Genomic DNA, 17401 nt, shown 5'->3' with positions numbered 1-17401 from the left:
TCACTGTAAAATAAAAAACCTAAAATATACTCTCTCTTTAGCTCAGGAGAGCCCCTAGTGTGCATCCAGCTCAGCCGGGCACAGGATTCTAACTGAGGTCTGGAGGAGGGTCATAGTGGGAGGAGCCAGTGCACACCAGGTAGTCCTAAATCTTTCTTAGCTGTGCCCAGTCTCCTGCGGAGCCGCTATTCCCCATGGTCCTTACAGAGTCCCCAGCATCCACTAGGACGTCAGAGAAATATAGATTTGCCTGAATACTTGGTCTCAGATTGACTTGAACTGATAATGTTGTCCAAACCTGGCATTTGCCTTGTTATTTACACTGTGAAGGGGCCTGCACATGGTGCAATTCTGCCTAAAGGCTGATTGTGATTTCCCTTGAACTCCCCAGAGGCCAGAACCAGCGATATTGACTATACACAAGGTGAAATTTTGTGCATGTACAATTTCAACTATACTAGAAACTAGATTGTACACTTTCCAGTCCAAAATTGACCTGCCTGCACAGCATTTTTTTTTTCTAGCGATACCAACCTCACGGGAGCGTGCATCAGCATTGCAAGCTGTATATACACGGTGCAATATGCACTAGGTTATCTTCCGATCTGGACTATATTGTCCATATCGGTAGTTCAAATCGCAGTGTGTATGCGGCTTGACACTAAGCAGGTGTACTATGAACATGTACAATTTGATAATGGAGACAAACCACTGAACAAAATTTCTGTATTTAGAATAGCTCAGAATAATACATATTTGACACTCGTACAAATTGTCACCATTTGCAAATTGTACCAATTATCAGAGCCATGGTACCCACAACATTGAATACACAGCTCATTGGATGCTCTGTAGAGAGAACTAATGATTTTAAAAGGGACATGGCATTCATATATTACTGTAGTCCTATTTTAGGAGAAACTTGTGTGTTTTGCTGGGTAAGGTTGTATAGTGGAAGCCTTCATGTTTAAGTAGCCTTCTATCACCTCACTAACCGTATAGCCCATATTACTGCATATATTATTTACAATGCACATATTCCACAATTTTTATTTAGAAATACTTTGGTGGCACTTGTACATGCACACCATATTTGTAGACTTTGTTACAACACAAACGTAAAGACTTTTATAGCTATAAAACCATATCAAAAAGATACCTGGTTATAGCATCTACTCCAAAAAGTACTTGTTTTATCATATTTATAATTAGGAAAAAAAAAAAGTGCATTTGCAAATTTGAAACTACTATGAACATTTTGCATACAGACCATAGCGTAGGTCAAATACAGTTTACACAACTGTATTCTGATAAACATTTTGTACATACAGTACACAAATTACATGCAAAAGTAACAAAGAAAAAAAAATACAATAAAACATAAAAAGCTTGTAAGAAATGACAATGTACAAAGTAGGGCAGCTTAAGTATTTTCGGCAAATACAAGTTGAGTGGTTACAGCAACTACTACTTGTACTACATGCACAAGAGCATTATTCTGAATAAGTGCTGATTTTAGCTGTAGACTTCAGTATTTCTTGACTTTATCTTCGCCCCTTTGTATCCTCTTTTACTCTCCAAATCATCAATTCCATGCAGGCAGCAGCATCTTCACTTGAGTCATGACCAGCAACTAAATGAGAGAAGGCCAGAACCAATTAAGGCAGATGTTTACTATAAACAATTAAAAAGTCACTTGTGGAGTATCCAATTATCCACGGTAATGTACCACAAATAATGAATTCACCATGATCTATCCCATTAGCTCAGATAGCCAATGCTTGAGGGGTTTGGGTTTACCAAATCCACGATAATGTTTTTTCCAGCAACTGCAAAAAATACATAGGTTTGCGGCTTTTCGTGTAGAAATCTAAATTTATTTATTTTTTTAAAATCATGCAATGCCCCATTTTTCGCCTGTGCAACATTTCCGGGGCTAATTGGATATTCCCGTTGGACTTTTTATGTTAAGAGCCCAAGCCTAATTAGGGAACAAACAGTAGCCATTAGGGATTTGGACTGTCAACATAGACAGTCAAAAGTGATGATACATCACACACACACAGAACAGATAATTCTATTAGGATGCAACAGTGTGCAAAACTTTAAACATGTTACAAAATTATAAATACAAAAAGGAGAGATACAAGAGACCACCATACAGATGCAGGATAATTTCAGTACAGCAACAAAGTCATAATGAAATTTACACTTTCACAGTTCATAACCTTTGCACAATTAGAGAGACATCTATAACATCCGGTACACTTTTCTAGACAATTATTTTCACATTTAATAATTTTAGAACTTTATATACATTTGTTTGCTACTGGGTCCTGAGCGGATTACTACTGAATGATTTACCAGATTAGCTACTGCGCTAGTACATGATTTATACTATATATATTTGGACTACAGTATGATCTATCCAACATGTCACTAGTGATAGAATGGGTTAGAATTTAAAAAGAACTTTGGAGAGAAGATGCACCGAATCTGGTAACAAACTTGCAAACAAAGAAAGACTACTAGAAAACATGATCTTAGAAAGCTTGTATCACTGTTGGAGCATGAAGTTTGTGATACAGATCAAATTGTGGTCCCCATATGCCAAATACTCCTGGACTATCAACTGAATAACAGGCTTTTCTATGACCGATTATAAGACCTTGATATTTCCCAATTAGGAATTACATTTAAGCTTTATATTCTGTAAAATATACAACATGCCTCACTAGTTCATTGACTATCATATAATGTCAAAGTTAAATCACTGAGCGCAGTAGGTTTCCATTTTTATTTATTTTTTTAGAAAGTCATGCCATTTTTAAAACCAATTTTGAGGCATTTTAGATAAATCCAGCTATTTAAGCTATGACTAGCCAGCTTATTACATCGAATAGCGCTGTATGTTCAGCGTTTCCTTTGTGATATTACAGAATGGTTGCAAATAATTCTTGTGAAGCTACAAACTGGAGCACAAAAAAATAATAATAGGATTTTAATACCTACCAGTAAATCCTTCTCTTAGTCTGTAGAGGATGCTGGGGTCACATCAAGAACCATGGGGTATAGACTGGATCCGCAGGAGACATGGGCACTTTAAGACTTTCAAAGGGTGTGAACTGGCTCCTCCCTCTATGCCCCTCCTCCAGACTCCAGTTATAGGAACAGTGCCCAGGGAGATGGACATTTCGAGGAAAAGGATTTATTGTTAAACCAAGGTGAGATACATACCAGCCCACAACTCAAACACGCCGTACAACATGGCATTCAACATAACGCAAGTCAACGGCATGAACAACGTCAGCAACAAGCTGACTCAACATGTGGTGAAATGTAACAAAAAACTGCAGATACAGTACGCACTGGGACGGGCACCCAGCATCCTCTACGAACTAAGAGAAAAGGATTTACCGGTAGGTATTAAAATCCTATTTTCTCATACGTCCTAGAGGATGCTGGGGTCACATCAAGAACCATGGGGTTATACCAAAGCTCTAGAATGGGCGGGAGAGTGCGGATGATTCTGCAGCACCGATTGACCAAACATGAGGTCCTCATCAGCCAGGGTATCAAACTTGTAGAACTTCGCAAAGGCGTTTGAACCAGACCAAGTAGCCGCTCGGCAAAGTTGTAATGCCAAGACCCCCCCCGGGCAGCCGCCCAGGACGAGACCACCTTTCTGGTAGAATGGGCCTTCACTGATTTCGGTAGCGGCAATCCAGCCGTAGAATGAGCATGCTGAATCGTATGACAGATCCAGCGCGCAATAGTCTGCTTGGAAGCAGGAGCCCCAATCTGGTTGTGAGCATACAGGACAAACAGAGCCTCCGTTTTCCTAAACTGAGCCGTTCTGACGACAAATTTTCAAAGCTCTGACTACATCGAGAAACTTCGATTCCAGCAAGGCGTCAGTAGCCACTGGCACCACAATAGGTTGGTTCAAGTGGAACGACGAAACAACTTTCGGCAGAAATTGCTGACGAGTCCTCAACTCTGCTCTATCTTCATGGAAGATCAAATAAAGGCTCTTGTGAGACAAGGCCGCTAATTCAGACACCCGCCTTCCGGATGCCAAGGCCAACAGCATGACCACTTTCCAAGTGAGGAATTTCAACTCTACCTTCTGTAAAGGTTCAAACCAATGAGATTGAAGGAATTGCAACACCACGTTAATATCCCACGGTGCCACTGGGGGCACAAAGGGAGGTTGGATGTGCAACACACCTTTCAGGAAAGTCTGAACTTCTGGAAGGCAGGCCAATTGTTTTTGGAAGAAAACCGATAAGGCTAAAATTTGTACTTTAATTGAGCCCAACTTTAGGCCCGCATCCACACAAGCTTGTAGAAAATGGAGAAAACGTCCTAACTGAAATTCTTCCGTAGGAGCCTTCCTGGATTCACACCAAGACACGTATTTTCTCCAAATACGGTGGTAATGTTTAGACGTTACTCCTTTTCTGGCCTGAATAAGAGTGGGGATGACTTCCTTGGGAATACCCTTTCGGGCTACGATATGGCGTTCAACCGCCAAGCCGTCAAAGTCGCGGTAAATCTTGGAACACGCACGGCCCCTGCTGTAACAGATCCTCCCTCAGAGAAAGAGGCCAAGGATCTCCTATGAGTAATTCCTGAAGATCTGGCTACCAAGCCCTCCTTGGCCAGTCTGGAACAATGAGGATCGCTTGAACCTTTGTTCGTCTTATGATCTTTATCATTTTTGGAACGAGTGGAAGCGGGGGAAACACATACACCAACTGAAACACCCACGGTGTCACTAGGGCATCCACTGCTATTGCTTGAGGGTCTCTCGACCTGAAACAATATCTCTGAAGTTTCTTGTTGAGGTGAGACGCCATCATGTCTATTTTAGGAATTCCCCAAAGACTTGTCACTTCTGCAAAGACCTCTTGATGAAGACACCACTCTCCTGCATGGAGATCGTGTCTGCTGAGGAAGTCTGCTTCCCAGTTGTCCACTCCTGGAATGAAGATTGCTGACAGAGCGCTTGTATGCCTTTCCGCCCAGCGGAGAACCTTTGTGGCCTCTGCCATTGCCGGTCTGCTCTTTGTTCCGCCCTGGCAGTTTATGTACGCTACTGCTGTTATGTTGTCCGACTGAAGCAAGACGGCCCGATTGCGAAGAAGATGTTCCGCTTGCAGAAGGCCGTTGTAAATGGCCCTTAACTCCAGAACATTTATGTGTAGACAAATTTCCTGGCTTGACCATCTTCCCTGGAAGATTTCCCCCTGTGTGACTGCTCCCCAGCCTCAGAGACTCGCATCCGTGGTCACTAGGATCCAGTCCTGGATCCCGAACCTGCGTCCCTCTAGGAGGTGAGAGCTGTGCTGCCACCACAGGAGTGAGATTTTGGTCTTGGAAGACAGGATTATCCTTCGGTGCATGTGCAGATGGGACCCGGACCACTTGTCCAGCAGGTCCCACTGAAACACTCTGGCATGGAATCTGCCAAACTGAATGGCCTCGTAGGCCGCCACCATCTTCCCCAGCAACCGAGTGCATTGATGGATCGATACTCTTGCTGGTTTAAGAATTTGTTTGACCAGGTTCTGAATTTACAGAGCCTTTTCCACTGGAAGAAAAACTCTGTAATTCTGTGTCCAGAATCATTCCCAAAAATGACAGCCGTCTCGTCGGAACCAACTGTGATTTTGGCAAGTTTAGGAGCCAACCATGTTGCTGCAGAATGGTTAGGGAGAGCGTAATGCTTTGCAGTAATTGGTCCCTGGATCTCACCTTTATCAGGAGATCGTCCAAGTACGGGATAATTGTGACTCCTTGTTTGCGCAGGAGAACCATCATTTCAGCCATTACTTTGGTGATAACCCTCGGAGCCGTGGACAGACCAAACGGCAACATCTGAAATTGGTAATGACAATCCTGAACTGCAAACCTCAGGTAAGCCTGATGTGGAGGATAAGTGGGAACATGTAAGTAGGCATCCTTTATATCTACTGACACCATAAAATCCCCCTCCTCCAGACTGGAGATCACTGCCCGGAGAGATTCCATCTTGAATTAGAATTTTCTCAGGTAGAAATTGAGGGATTTTAGGTTCAGGATTGGTCTGACTGAGCAGTCTGGCTTCGGGACCACGAACAGGCTCTTGTATTGCGGCGCATACCACCTCCCTGTCCAGAATAGAAGCTGGTAAGGCCGATTTGAAAAATCGTCGAGGGGGAACGTCTTGAAACTCCAGTTTGTACCCCCGGGACACTATTTCAAAAACCCATGGGTCCAGGGCCGAATGAGCCCAGAGCCGACTGAAGAGCCTGAGATGTGCCCCCACCTGTGCGGACTCCCGCAGAGGAGCCCCAGCTCATGCAGTGGATTTGGCAGAAGCCGGGGAGGACTTCTCCTCCTGGGAACCGGCCACGGCCGGTGATCGTTTACCTTTTCCCTTTCCTCTAGGCAGCAAGGAAGACCCTCTGCCTTTTCTGTATTTATTGGGCCGAAAGGACTGCATCTGATAGTGGTGTGCTTTCTTTTGTGGTGCAGGCACATAAGGTAAAAATGATGACTTACCAGCAGTAGCTGTAGATACCAAGTCAGCGAAGCAGTCGCCAAACAATACACCACCTCCATAGCTTTCTTAGAGTCAGCATCAGCATTCCATTGATGAATCCACAATGCTCTCCTAGCTGAGACTGCCATGGCAATGGCCCTTGATCCCAAGAGGCCAATATCCCTCGCAGCTTCCTTTAGGTAGACTGCAGCGTCCCTGATATAACCTAGTGTCAAAAGAACGCTATCCCTATCCAGGGTATCTATTTCAGATGACAAGTTATCTGCCCATTTTTCGATAGCACTACTCACCCACGCAGATGCAATGGCTGGTCTGAGTAGCGTACCCGTGGTGACAAACGGATTTCAATGTATTTTCCTGCCTACGATCCGCAGGATCCTTTAGGGCTGCCGTGTCAGGGGATGAAAGAGCCACCTTTTTGGACAGCCATGATAGAGCTTTGTCCACAATGGGGGGTGACTCCCATTTTTTCCTATCCCCAGGGGGAAACTGATACGCCACTGGAATCCTTTAGGGAATCTGAAACTGTCAGGATTTTCCCAAACTTTTTCACAAAGCGTGTTCAGTTCATGAGAGGGAGGAAACGTTACCTCAGGTCTCTTTCCTTTATACATACAGACCCTAGTATCAGGAACAGTAGGGTCCTCAGTGATATGTAATATGTGTTTTATTGCCACAATCATGTACTGAATGCTCTTTGCCAGTTTTGGCTCTAATCTGGCATCACTATAGTCGACACTTGAGTCAGTGTCCATGTCGGTATCCATGTCTGCCAGCTGGGCAAATGAACGTTTGTGACCCTGAGGGGGTCTGTACTTGTAATAACATCCTCTACGGATTTCTTCCATGCCTGATTCTGAGAGTCAGATTTACCCAATCTCTTATTTATCAGAGCCACATTTGCATTCAAAGCACTCAAAACATTCACCCAAGCAGGTGTCGGCAGTGCCGACAGGGCCACTCCCACAGCCGTTTGTGTCCCCAACAGTCTCCTCCTGGGAAGAGCACTCCGCCTCAGACATGCCGACACACGTGCACCCAACACACTGGGCCTATAGGGGACAGACCCACAGTAAAGCCTGTCAGAGGGACACAGAGGGAGTTATTGGCAGCTCACACCCCAGCGCCCAATCCCGGTCTGAAACACCACAGAAAATGCCCCAGACCTGCAGCGCTTTTAGAGTAATGCACAAAAATAACTGTGCCCCCCCCCCCCCCCCCCGGTTTTTCACCCTGACACTTATGCAGCAGTGTGGGGAAGGACCAGCATCTCCGCAGCCTTGTGTAGAGAAAATGGCGCCGGGTTGTGTGCCGTGAGGGCTAAGCTCCACCCCTGTAATGGCACGCTTCAGACCCGCACTTTTCAAATACATTTTTAAACTGGCGGGGGTCTGGACAGTGCCCTGGCACTATGTCTGCTCTTGCCAGTTACATAGAGGTCATATATGCTGCCCAGGGCGCCCTTCACCCTGTAGTACCGCTGTGTGTGCGAGCGCTGCGGTACATCTGAAGCCATCACTGAAGTCTTCTTTTCTTCTTCTACTCACCTGTCTTCTGGCTCTGCAAGGGGGGTGACGGCGGGCTCTGGGAACGAGCATCTAGGCGTACCTAGCGATCAGACCCTCAGGAGCTAATGGTGTCCTGTAGCCAAAGAAGAAGAGCCTTGAAACTCACAGAAGTAGGTATGACTTCTCTCCCCTAAGTCCCACAAAGCAGGGAGACTGTTGCCAGCAGTCTCCCTGAAAATAAAAAACCTAACATAAGTCTTTTTCAGAGAAACTTAGTAGAGCTCCTCAGTGTGCATCCAGTCTCACTGGGCACAGATTCTAAACTGGAGTCTGGAGGAGGGGCATAGAGGGAGGAGCCAGTTCAAGTGCCCATGTCTCCTGCGGATCCAGTCTATACCTCATGGTTCTTGATGTGACCCCAGCATCCTCTAGGACGTATGAAAAAAATAAATATGAAAAATAAAATGTATACAGACATAGGGACGTTTGATGTTATGCAAGCTCATCACCCCAGAATTAGGAAGTCCGTAAGTAGTGTGTATTCTGCATTAGCTGCCACTACGCAGCCCTCAAATGGCAACAAATCACTTCCAATATTAAGATTTATCAGTTCAGGTTGTCAAACTGGTGATGATATACTCATTAGCCAGACCTTAATTATTGCTTTTTTAAGCCTTTCTGGCAAACCTATAATAATCAGTTAAGAGAAAAAATAAGAATTTACTTACCGATAATTCTATTTCTCGTAGTCCGTAGTGGATGCTGGGAACTCCGTAAGGACCATGGGGAATAGCGGCTCCGCAGGAGACTGGGCACAAAAAGAAAAGCTTTAGGACTACCCGGTGTGCACTGGCTCCTCCCCCTATGACCCTCCTCCAAGCCTCAGTTAGGATACTGTGCCCGGACGAGAGTACACAATAAGGAAGAATTTTGAATCCCGGGTAAGACTCATACCAGCCACACCAATCACACCGTACAACCTGTGATATGAACCCAGTTAACAGCATGATAACAGAGGAGCCTCTGGATAGATTGCTCACAACAACAATAACCCGATTTGTTAACAATAACTATGTACAAGTATTGCAGATAATCCGCACTTGGGATGGGCGCCCAGCATCCACTACGGACTACGAGAAATAGAATTATCGGTAAGTAAATTCTTATTTTCTCTGACGTCCTAGTGGATGCTGGGAACTCCGTAAGAACCATGGGGATTATACCAAAGCACCCAAACGGGCGGGAGAGTGCGGATGACTCTGCAGCACCGAGTGAGAAAACTCCAGGTCCTCCTCAGCCAGAGTGTCAAATTTGTAAAATTTTACAAAAGTATTTGACCCTGACCAAGTAGCAGCTCGGCAGAGTTGTAAAGCCGAGACCCCTCGGGCAGCCGCCCAAGATGAGCCCACCTTCCTTGTGGAGTAGGCTTTTACAGATTTTGGCTGTGGCAGGCCTGCCACAGAATGCGCAAGCTGAATTGTACTACAAATCCAGCGAGCAATAGTCTGCTTAGAAGCAGGAGCACCCAGCTTGTTGGGTGCGTACAGGATAAATAGCGAGTCAGATTTTCTGACTCCAGCCGTCCTGGAAACATATTTTCAGGGCCCTGACAACGTCCAGCAACTTGGAGTCCTCCAAGTCCTTAGTAGCCGCAGGTACCACAATAGGCTGGTTGAGCTGAAACGCTGAAACCACCTTTGGGAGAAATTGAGGACGAGTCCTCAATTCTGCCCTGTCCGTATGAAAAATCAGGTAAGGGCTTTTACAGGATAAAGCCGCCAATTCGGACACACGCCTGGCTGAAGCCAGGGCCAACAACATGACCACTTTCCATGTGAGTTATTTTAATTCCACAGTGTTGAGTGGTTCAAACCAATGTGATTTTAGGAAATCCAAAACATTTAGATCCCAGGGTGCCACTGGAGGCACAAAAGGAGGCTGTATATGTAGCACTCCCTTAACAAACGTCTGGACTTCAGGCACTGAAGCCAGTTCTCTCTGAAAGAAAATCGACAGGGCCGAAATCTGGACCTTAATGGATCCTAACTTTAGGCCCATAGACACTCCTGCTTGCAGGAAATGCAGATATCGACCAAGTTGAAATTCCTCCGTCGGGGCCTTTTTGGCCTCGCACCACGCAACATATTTCCGCCAGATGCGGTGATAATGCTTTGCGGTTACATCCTTTCTGGCTTTTATCAAAGTAGGGATGACTTAGTCTGGAATGCCTTTTTACTTTAGGATCCAGCGTTCAACCGCCATGCCGTCAAACGCAGCCGCGGTAAGTCTTGGAACAGACAGGGTCCCTGCTGGAGCAGGTCCCTTCTCAGAGGTAGAGGCCACGGGTCCTCTGTGAGCATCTCTTGAAGTTCCGGGTACCAAGTCCTTCTTGGCCAATCCGGAGCCACGAGAATAGTTCTTACTCCTCCCCGCCGTATAATTCTCAGCACCTTGGGTATGAGAGGCAGAGGAGGGAACACATACACCGACTGGTACACCCACGGTGTTACCAGAGCGTCCACAGCTATTGCTTGAGGGTCCCTTGACCTGGCGCAATACCTGTCCAGTTTTTTGTTGAGGCGGGACGCCATCATGTCCACCTTTGGTTTTTCCCAACGGTTTATCATCATGTGGAAGACTTCTGGGTGAAGTCCCCACTCTCCCGGGTGGAGGTTGTGCCTGCTGAGGAAGTCTGCTTCCCAGTTGTCCACTCCCGGAATGAACACTGCCGACAGTGCTATCACATGATTTTCCGCCCAGCGAAGAATCCTTGCAGCTTCTGCCATTGCCCTCCTGCTTCTTGTGCCGCCCTGTCTGTTTACATGGGCGACTGCCGTGATGTTGTCCGACTGGATCAGCACCGGCTGACCTTGAAGCAGAGGTCTTGCTTGGCTTAGAGCATTGTAAATGGCTCTTAACTCCAGGATATTTATGTGAAGTGATGTCTCCAGGCTTGACCACAAGCCCTGGAAGTTTCTTCCCTGTGTGACTGCTCCCCAGCCTCGCAGGCTGGCATCCGTGGTCACCAGAACCCAGTCCTGAATGCCGAATCTGCGGCCCTCTAGAAGATGAGCACTCTGCAACCACCACAGGAGAGACACCCTTGTCCTTGGGGACAGGGTTATCCGCTGATGCATCTGAAGATGCGATCCGGACCATTTGTCCAGCAGGTCCCACTGGAATGTTCTTGCGTGGAATCTGCCGAATGGGATTGCTTCGTAGGAAGCTACCATTTTTCCCAGGACCCTTGTGCATTGGTGCACTGATACTTGGCCTGGTTTTAGGAGGTTTCTGACTAGCTCGGATAACTCTGGCTCTCTCTTCCGGGAGAAACACCTTTTTCTGGACTGTGTCCAGGATCATCCCTAGGAATAGAAGACGTGTCGTCGGGATCAGCTGCGATTTTGGGATATTGAGAATCCAACCGTGCTGCCGCAGCACTACTTGGGACAGTGCTACTCCGACTACCAACTGTTCCTTGGATCTTGCCCTTATCAGGAGATCGTCCAAGTAAGGGATAATTAAAACTCCCTTCCTTCGAAGGAGTATCATCATTTCGGCCATTACTTTGGTAAAGACCCGGGGCGCCGTGGACAATCCAAACAGCAGCGTCTGAAACGGATAGTGGCAGTTCTGTACCACAAACCTGAGGTACCCTTGGTGAGAAGGGTAAATTGGGACATGGAGGTAAACATCCTTGATGTCCAGAGACACCATATAATCCCCTTCTTCCAGGTTCGCGATCACCGCTCTGAGTGACTCCATCTTGAATTTGAACCTCTGTATGTAAGTGTTCAAAGATTTTAGATTTAGAATAGGTCTCACCGAGCCATCCGGCTTCGGTACCACAAACAGCGTGGAATAATACCCCTTTCCCTGTTGCAGGAGGGGTACCTTGATTATCACCGGCTGTGAATACAGCTTGTGAATGGCTTCCAATACCGCCTCCCTGTCGGAGGGAGACGTCGGTAAGGCAGACTTTAGGAAACGCCGAGGGGGAGACGCCTCGAATTCCAATTTGTACCCCTGAGATACCACTTGAAGGATCCAGGGATCCACTTGTGAGTGAGCCCACTGCGCGCTGAAATTCTTGAGACGGGCCCCCACCGTGCCTGAGTCCGCTTGTAGAGCCCCAGCGTCATGCTGAGGACTTGGCAGAAGCGGGAGAGGGCTTCTGTTCCTGGGAACTGGCTGTTTGCTGCAGCCTTTTTCCTCTCCCTCTGCCACGGGGCAGAAATGAGGAGCCTTTCGCCCGCTTGCCCTTATGGGGCCAAAAGGACTGCGCCTGATAATACGGCGTCTTTTTATGTTGAGAGGCTACCTGGGGTAAAAATGTGGATTTCCCAGCAGTTGCCGTGGATACCAGGTCCGATAGACCTACCCCAAATAACTCCTCCCCTTTATAAGGCAATACTTCCATATGCCTTTTGGAATCAGCATCACCTGACCACTGCCGCGTCCATAACCCTCTTCTGACAGATATGGACAGCGCACTTACTCTTGATGCCAGTCGGCAAATATCCCTCTGTGCATCACGCATATATAAAAACGCATCTTTTAAATGCTCTATAGTCAGTAATATAGTGTCCCTATCCAGGATATCAATATTTTCAGTCAGGGAATCCGACCAAGCCACCCCAGCACTGCACATCCAGGCTGAGGCGATTGCTGGTCGCAGTATAACACCCGTGTGAGTGTATATACATTTTAGGATATTCTCCTGCTTTCTGTCAGCAGGTTCCTTAAGGGCGGCCGTATCCGGAGACTGTAGTGCCACCTGTTTTGACAAGCGTGTGAGCGCTTTATCCACCCTAGGAGGTGTTTCCCAACATGCCCTATCCTCTGGCGGGAAGGGGTATGATGCCAATAACTTTTTAGGAATTATCAGTCTTTTATCGGGAGAAACCCACGCTTCATCACACACTTCATTTAATTCCTCAGAAGCAGGAAAAACTACAGGTAGTTTTTTCTCACCAAACATAATACCCTTTTTAGTGGTACTTGTACTATCAGAAATGTGTAAAACATTTTTCATTGCCTCAATCATGTAACGTGTGGCCCTACTGGAAGTCACATTCGTCTCTTCACCGTCGACACTGGAGTCAGTATCCGTGTCGGCGTCTGTATCTACCATCTGAGGTAGCGGGCGTTTTAGAGCCCCTGATGGTCTTTGAGACGCCTGGACAGGCACCAGCTGAGTAGCCGGCTGTCTCATGTCATCAACTGTCTTTTGTAAAGAGCTGACACTTTCACGTAAATCCTTCCATAAGCTCATCCACTCAGGTGTCGATGTCACCCCCTAGGGAGTCACCAGTACAGGCAATTGCTCCGCCTCCACATAATTTTCCTCTTCATACATGTCGACACAGTCGTACAGACACACAGCACACACACAGGGAATGCTCTGATAGAGGACAGGACCCCACTAGCCCTTTGGGGAGACAGAGGGAGAGTATGCCAGCACACACCAGAGCGCTATATATATGTTGGGATAACACCAGAGTGTTTTTCCCTTTATAGCTGCTGTGTATATTATACTGCGCCTAATTAGTGCCCCCCCCCCCCCCCCCTCTTGTTTTACCCTTTTCTGTAGTGCAGGACTGCAGGGGAGAGTCAGGGAGACGTCCTTCCAGCGGAGCTGTGAGGGAAAATGGCGCCAGCGTGCTGAGGAGATAGGCTCCGCCCCCTTCTCGGCTGACTTTTCTCCCGCTTTTTTTCGGAATCTGGCAGGGGTTAATATACATCCATATAGCCCTGGGGGTTATACGTGATGTAATTTAGCCAGCCAAGGTGTTTATATTGCTGCTCAGGGCGCCCCCCCCCAGCACCCTGCACCCATCAGTGACCGGAGCGTGTGGTGCATAAGGAGCAATGGCGCACAGCTGCAGTGCTGTGCGCTACCTTGGTGAAGACTGATGTCTTCTGCCGCCGATTTTCCGGACCTCTTCTTGCTTCTGGCTCTGTAAGGGGGCCGGCGGCGCGGCTCTGGGACTGGACTCCGAGGCTGGGCCTGTGTTCGGTCCCTCTGGAGCTAATGGTGTCCAGTAGCCTAAGAAGCCCAAGCTGGCTGCAAGCAGGCAGGTTCGCTTCTTCTCCCCTTAGTCCCTCGATGCAGTGAGCCTGTTGCCAGCAGGTCTCACTGAAAATAAAAAACCTAAAACTAACTTTTCCTAAGAAGCTCAGGAGAGCCTCCTAGATTGCACCCAGCTCGGTCGGGCACAAAAATCTAACTGAGGCTTGGAGGAGGGTCATAGGGGGAGGAGCCAGTGCACACCAGGTAGTCCTAAAGCTTTTCTTTTTGTGCCCAGTCTCCTGCGGAGCCGCTATTCTCCATGGTCCTTACGGAGTTCCCAGCATCCACTAGGACGTCAGAGAAACTAGCTTTCATACGGAAACTCCACTTTGATGTAAATCATACTAGTTTTGAGGCTCAACTGTATATAATAGATTAATCACTGCGCTTCACGTTGCCACACCAATCAAGACCTAATAAAATAATGGACAGTCTAAGCACGTCAATATGGAGCTACCACCAGTCTAGTAGCAAACAGCTTGGTTTAAATGCAGCTTCTGAGCTCCAACAGTCAATGTTAGCTCAGCTGAACAAAAGAAAGTGTGTAACCATTTACCAGTAGATTGTGACTACCCAGCAGGATTTAGCAATTGATTTTAGTGTAGCATAGTAAACTAAATACAGAACTAAATCCAGATCAGCAATCAACATTGACTAGAGGTACAACAAAATAGTACAGTTGCAGCTCCCTGCCCCTCATAAGCTTCCCTGCCAGTGACCATACGCTATCGGGCATATCCAATTAGCCATGGGGTAAATACAGTGCAGCGAAAGGCTATCCAATTCAATAGCCTTTTCACCATGCCTAAAATAGGGATTACCATGCAGATATTTATTTATTACCAGTATTTATACAGCAGACACATTCTGCAGCGCTTTACAGAGAATATTTGTCCATTCACATCAGTCCCTGCCCCAGTGGAGCTTACACTAAATATTCCCTACAACATGTACACGCAAGGGTTAATTTTGTTGGAAGCCAATTAACCTACCAGTATATTATTGGATTGTGCGATAAAACAAGAACTCCCAGAGGAAACCCACCCAAGCATTGGGAGAATATACAAACTCCACACAGTTAGGGCCATGGTGGACATCAAACTCATGACCTCAATGGTGTGAGGCGGTAATGCTAACCATTACACCATCCATACTGCCCACTAAATTCATATAAATTATTGCATCAATGGGGTTTTCCTTGCACGTGTACCTCCAATTATTTTCTTTACAGCTCCTGAAGCTACTAAGAAAAGTGCACTCTTGGGGACTCACGCGAGGGTGAATCACCACCAATTGAATCACGCTGTCCCTGTAATGTAAATGCCACAGCTAATTGGATGTGCATGTGCTTAGTCCAGAAAACAGAGAAAAAGTGGACTGTTTAATCTTACAAGAGTGGGCTCTGGAGGGGTAAAAAAATAATAATAAAAGAATCTGGTATAATTGGGAAAATAAGAATTTACTCACCGGTAATTCTATTTCTCGTAGTCCGTAGTGGATGCTGGGAACTCCGTAAGGACCATGGGGATAGCGGGCTCCGAAGGAGGCTGGGCACTCTAGAAAGATCTTAGACTACCTGGTGTGCACTGGCTCCTCCCACTATGACCCTCCTCCAAGCCTCAGTTAGGTACTGTGCCCGGACGAGCGTACACAATAAGGAAGGATTTTGAATCCGGGGTAAGACTCATACCAGCCACACCAATCACACCGTACAACTCGTGATATGAAACACAGTTAACAGTATGAAACAATAGAGCCTCTCAACAGATGGCTCAACAATAACCCGATTTAGTTAACCATAACTATGTACAAGTATTGCAGATAAACCGCACTTGGGATGGGCGCCCAGCATCCACTACGGACTACGAGAAATAGAATTACCGGTGAGTAAATTCTTATTTTCTCTAACGTCCTAGTGGATGCTGGGAACTCCGTAAGGACCATGGGGATTATACCAAAGCTCCCAAACGGGCGGGAGAGTGCGGATGACTCTGCAGCACTGAATGAGAGAACTCCAGGTCCTCCTCAGCCAGGGTATCAAATTTGTAGAATTTTTGCAAACGTGTTTGCCCCTGACCAAGTAGCTGCTCGGCAAAATTGTAAAGCCGAGACCTCTCGGGCAGCCGCCCAAGATGAGCCCACCTTCCTTGTGGAATGGGCAATGACAGATTTTGGCTGTGGCAGGCCTGCCACAGTATGTGCAAGCTGAATTGTACTACAAATCCAACGAGCAATAGTCTGCTTAGAAGCAGGAGCACCCAGCTTGTTTGGTGCATATAGGATAAACAGCGAGTCAGATTTTCTGACTCTAGCCGTTCTGGAAACCTATATTTTCAGTGCCCTGACAACGTCTAGCAACTTGGAGTCCTCCAAGTCCCTAGTAGCCTAGGCACCACAGTAGGCTGGTTCAGGTGAAACGCTGACACCACCTTAGGGAGAAACTGGGGACGAGTCCTCAATTCTGCCCTATCCATATGGAAAATCAAATAAGGGCTTTTACAAGACAAAGCCGCCAACTTTGATACTCGCCTGGCAGAAGCCAAGGCCAATAACATAACCACCTTCCACGTGAGATATTTCAGATCCACGGTTTTTAGTGGTTCAAACCAATGTGATTTTAAGAAACTCAACACCACGTTGAGATCCCAAGGTGCCACAGGAGGCACAAACGGGGGCTGACTCTGCAGCACTCCTTTTATAAATGTCTGAACTTCAGGTACTGAAGCTAGTTCTTTTTGAAAGAAAAAAAATCGACAGAGCCGAGATCTGTACCTTAATGGAACCCAATTTAAGGCCCATAGTCACTCCTGCTTGCAGGAAATGCAGAAATCGACCTAGTTGAAATTCCTCTGTTGGGGCCCTTTCGGCCTCACACCATGCAACATATTTTCGCCATATGCGGTGATAATGAGTTGCTGTAACCTCTTTCCTGGCTTTAGTAAGCGTAGGAATGACTTCCTCCGGAATGCCCTTTTCCTTCAGGATCCGGCGTTCAACCGCCATGCCGACAAACGCAGCCGCGGTAAGTCTTGGAACAGACAGGGCCCCTGCTGCCGCAGGTCCTGTCTGAGTGGCAGAGGCCATGGGTCCTCTGATATAAATTCTTGAAGCTCTGGGTACCAAGCTCTTCTTGGCCATCCACGAGTATCGTTCTTACTCCTCGCCTTCTTATTATTCTCAGTACCTTTGGTATGAGAGGCAGAGGGGAGAACACATAAACCGACTGGTACACCCACGGTGTTACCAGAGCGTCCATAGCTATCGCCTGAG

The 17401-nt window shown here is 46.8% G+C and overlaps 1 protein-coding gene across 5 annotated transcripts in view; it reads right to left on the bottom strand.

Moving 5' to 3' along the window:
* Positions 1–1034: 1034 nt before the first annotated feature.
* LOC134898490 (RNA exonuclease 1 homolog) overlaps positions 1035–17401 on the bottom strand; it is a 279518-nt gene continuing 263151 nt past the window's right edge. For all 5 annotated transcript variants that reach the window (XM_063914100.1, XM_063914099.1, XM_063914101.1 and 2 more), the window contains one exon: positions 1035–1633. In XM_063914100.1, coding sequence (XP_063770170.1) covers positions 1545–1633 — 89 coding nt within the window. In that variant the 3' untranslated portion in view covers positions 1035–1544. The remainder of the gene's footprint in view (positions 1634–17401) is intronic.

Source organism: Pseudophryne corroboree, chromosome 1, assembly GCF_028390025.1.
Source record: "Pseudophryne corroboree isolate aPseCor3 chromosome 1, aPseCor3.hap2, whole genome shotgun sequence".
Lineage (NCBI taxonomy): Eukaryota > Metazoa > Chordata > Amphibia > Anura > Myobatrachidae > Pseudophryne > Pseudophryne corroboree.
The sequence above is the reverse complement of the archived record's forward strand: the minus strand, read 5'-3'. Positions and strand labels throughout refer to the sequence as shown.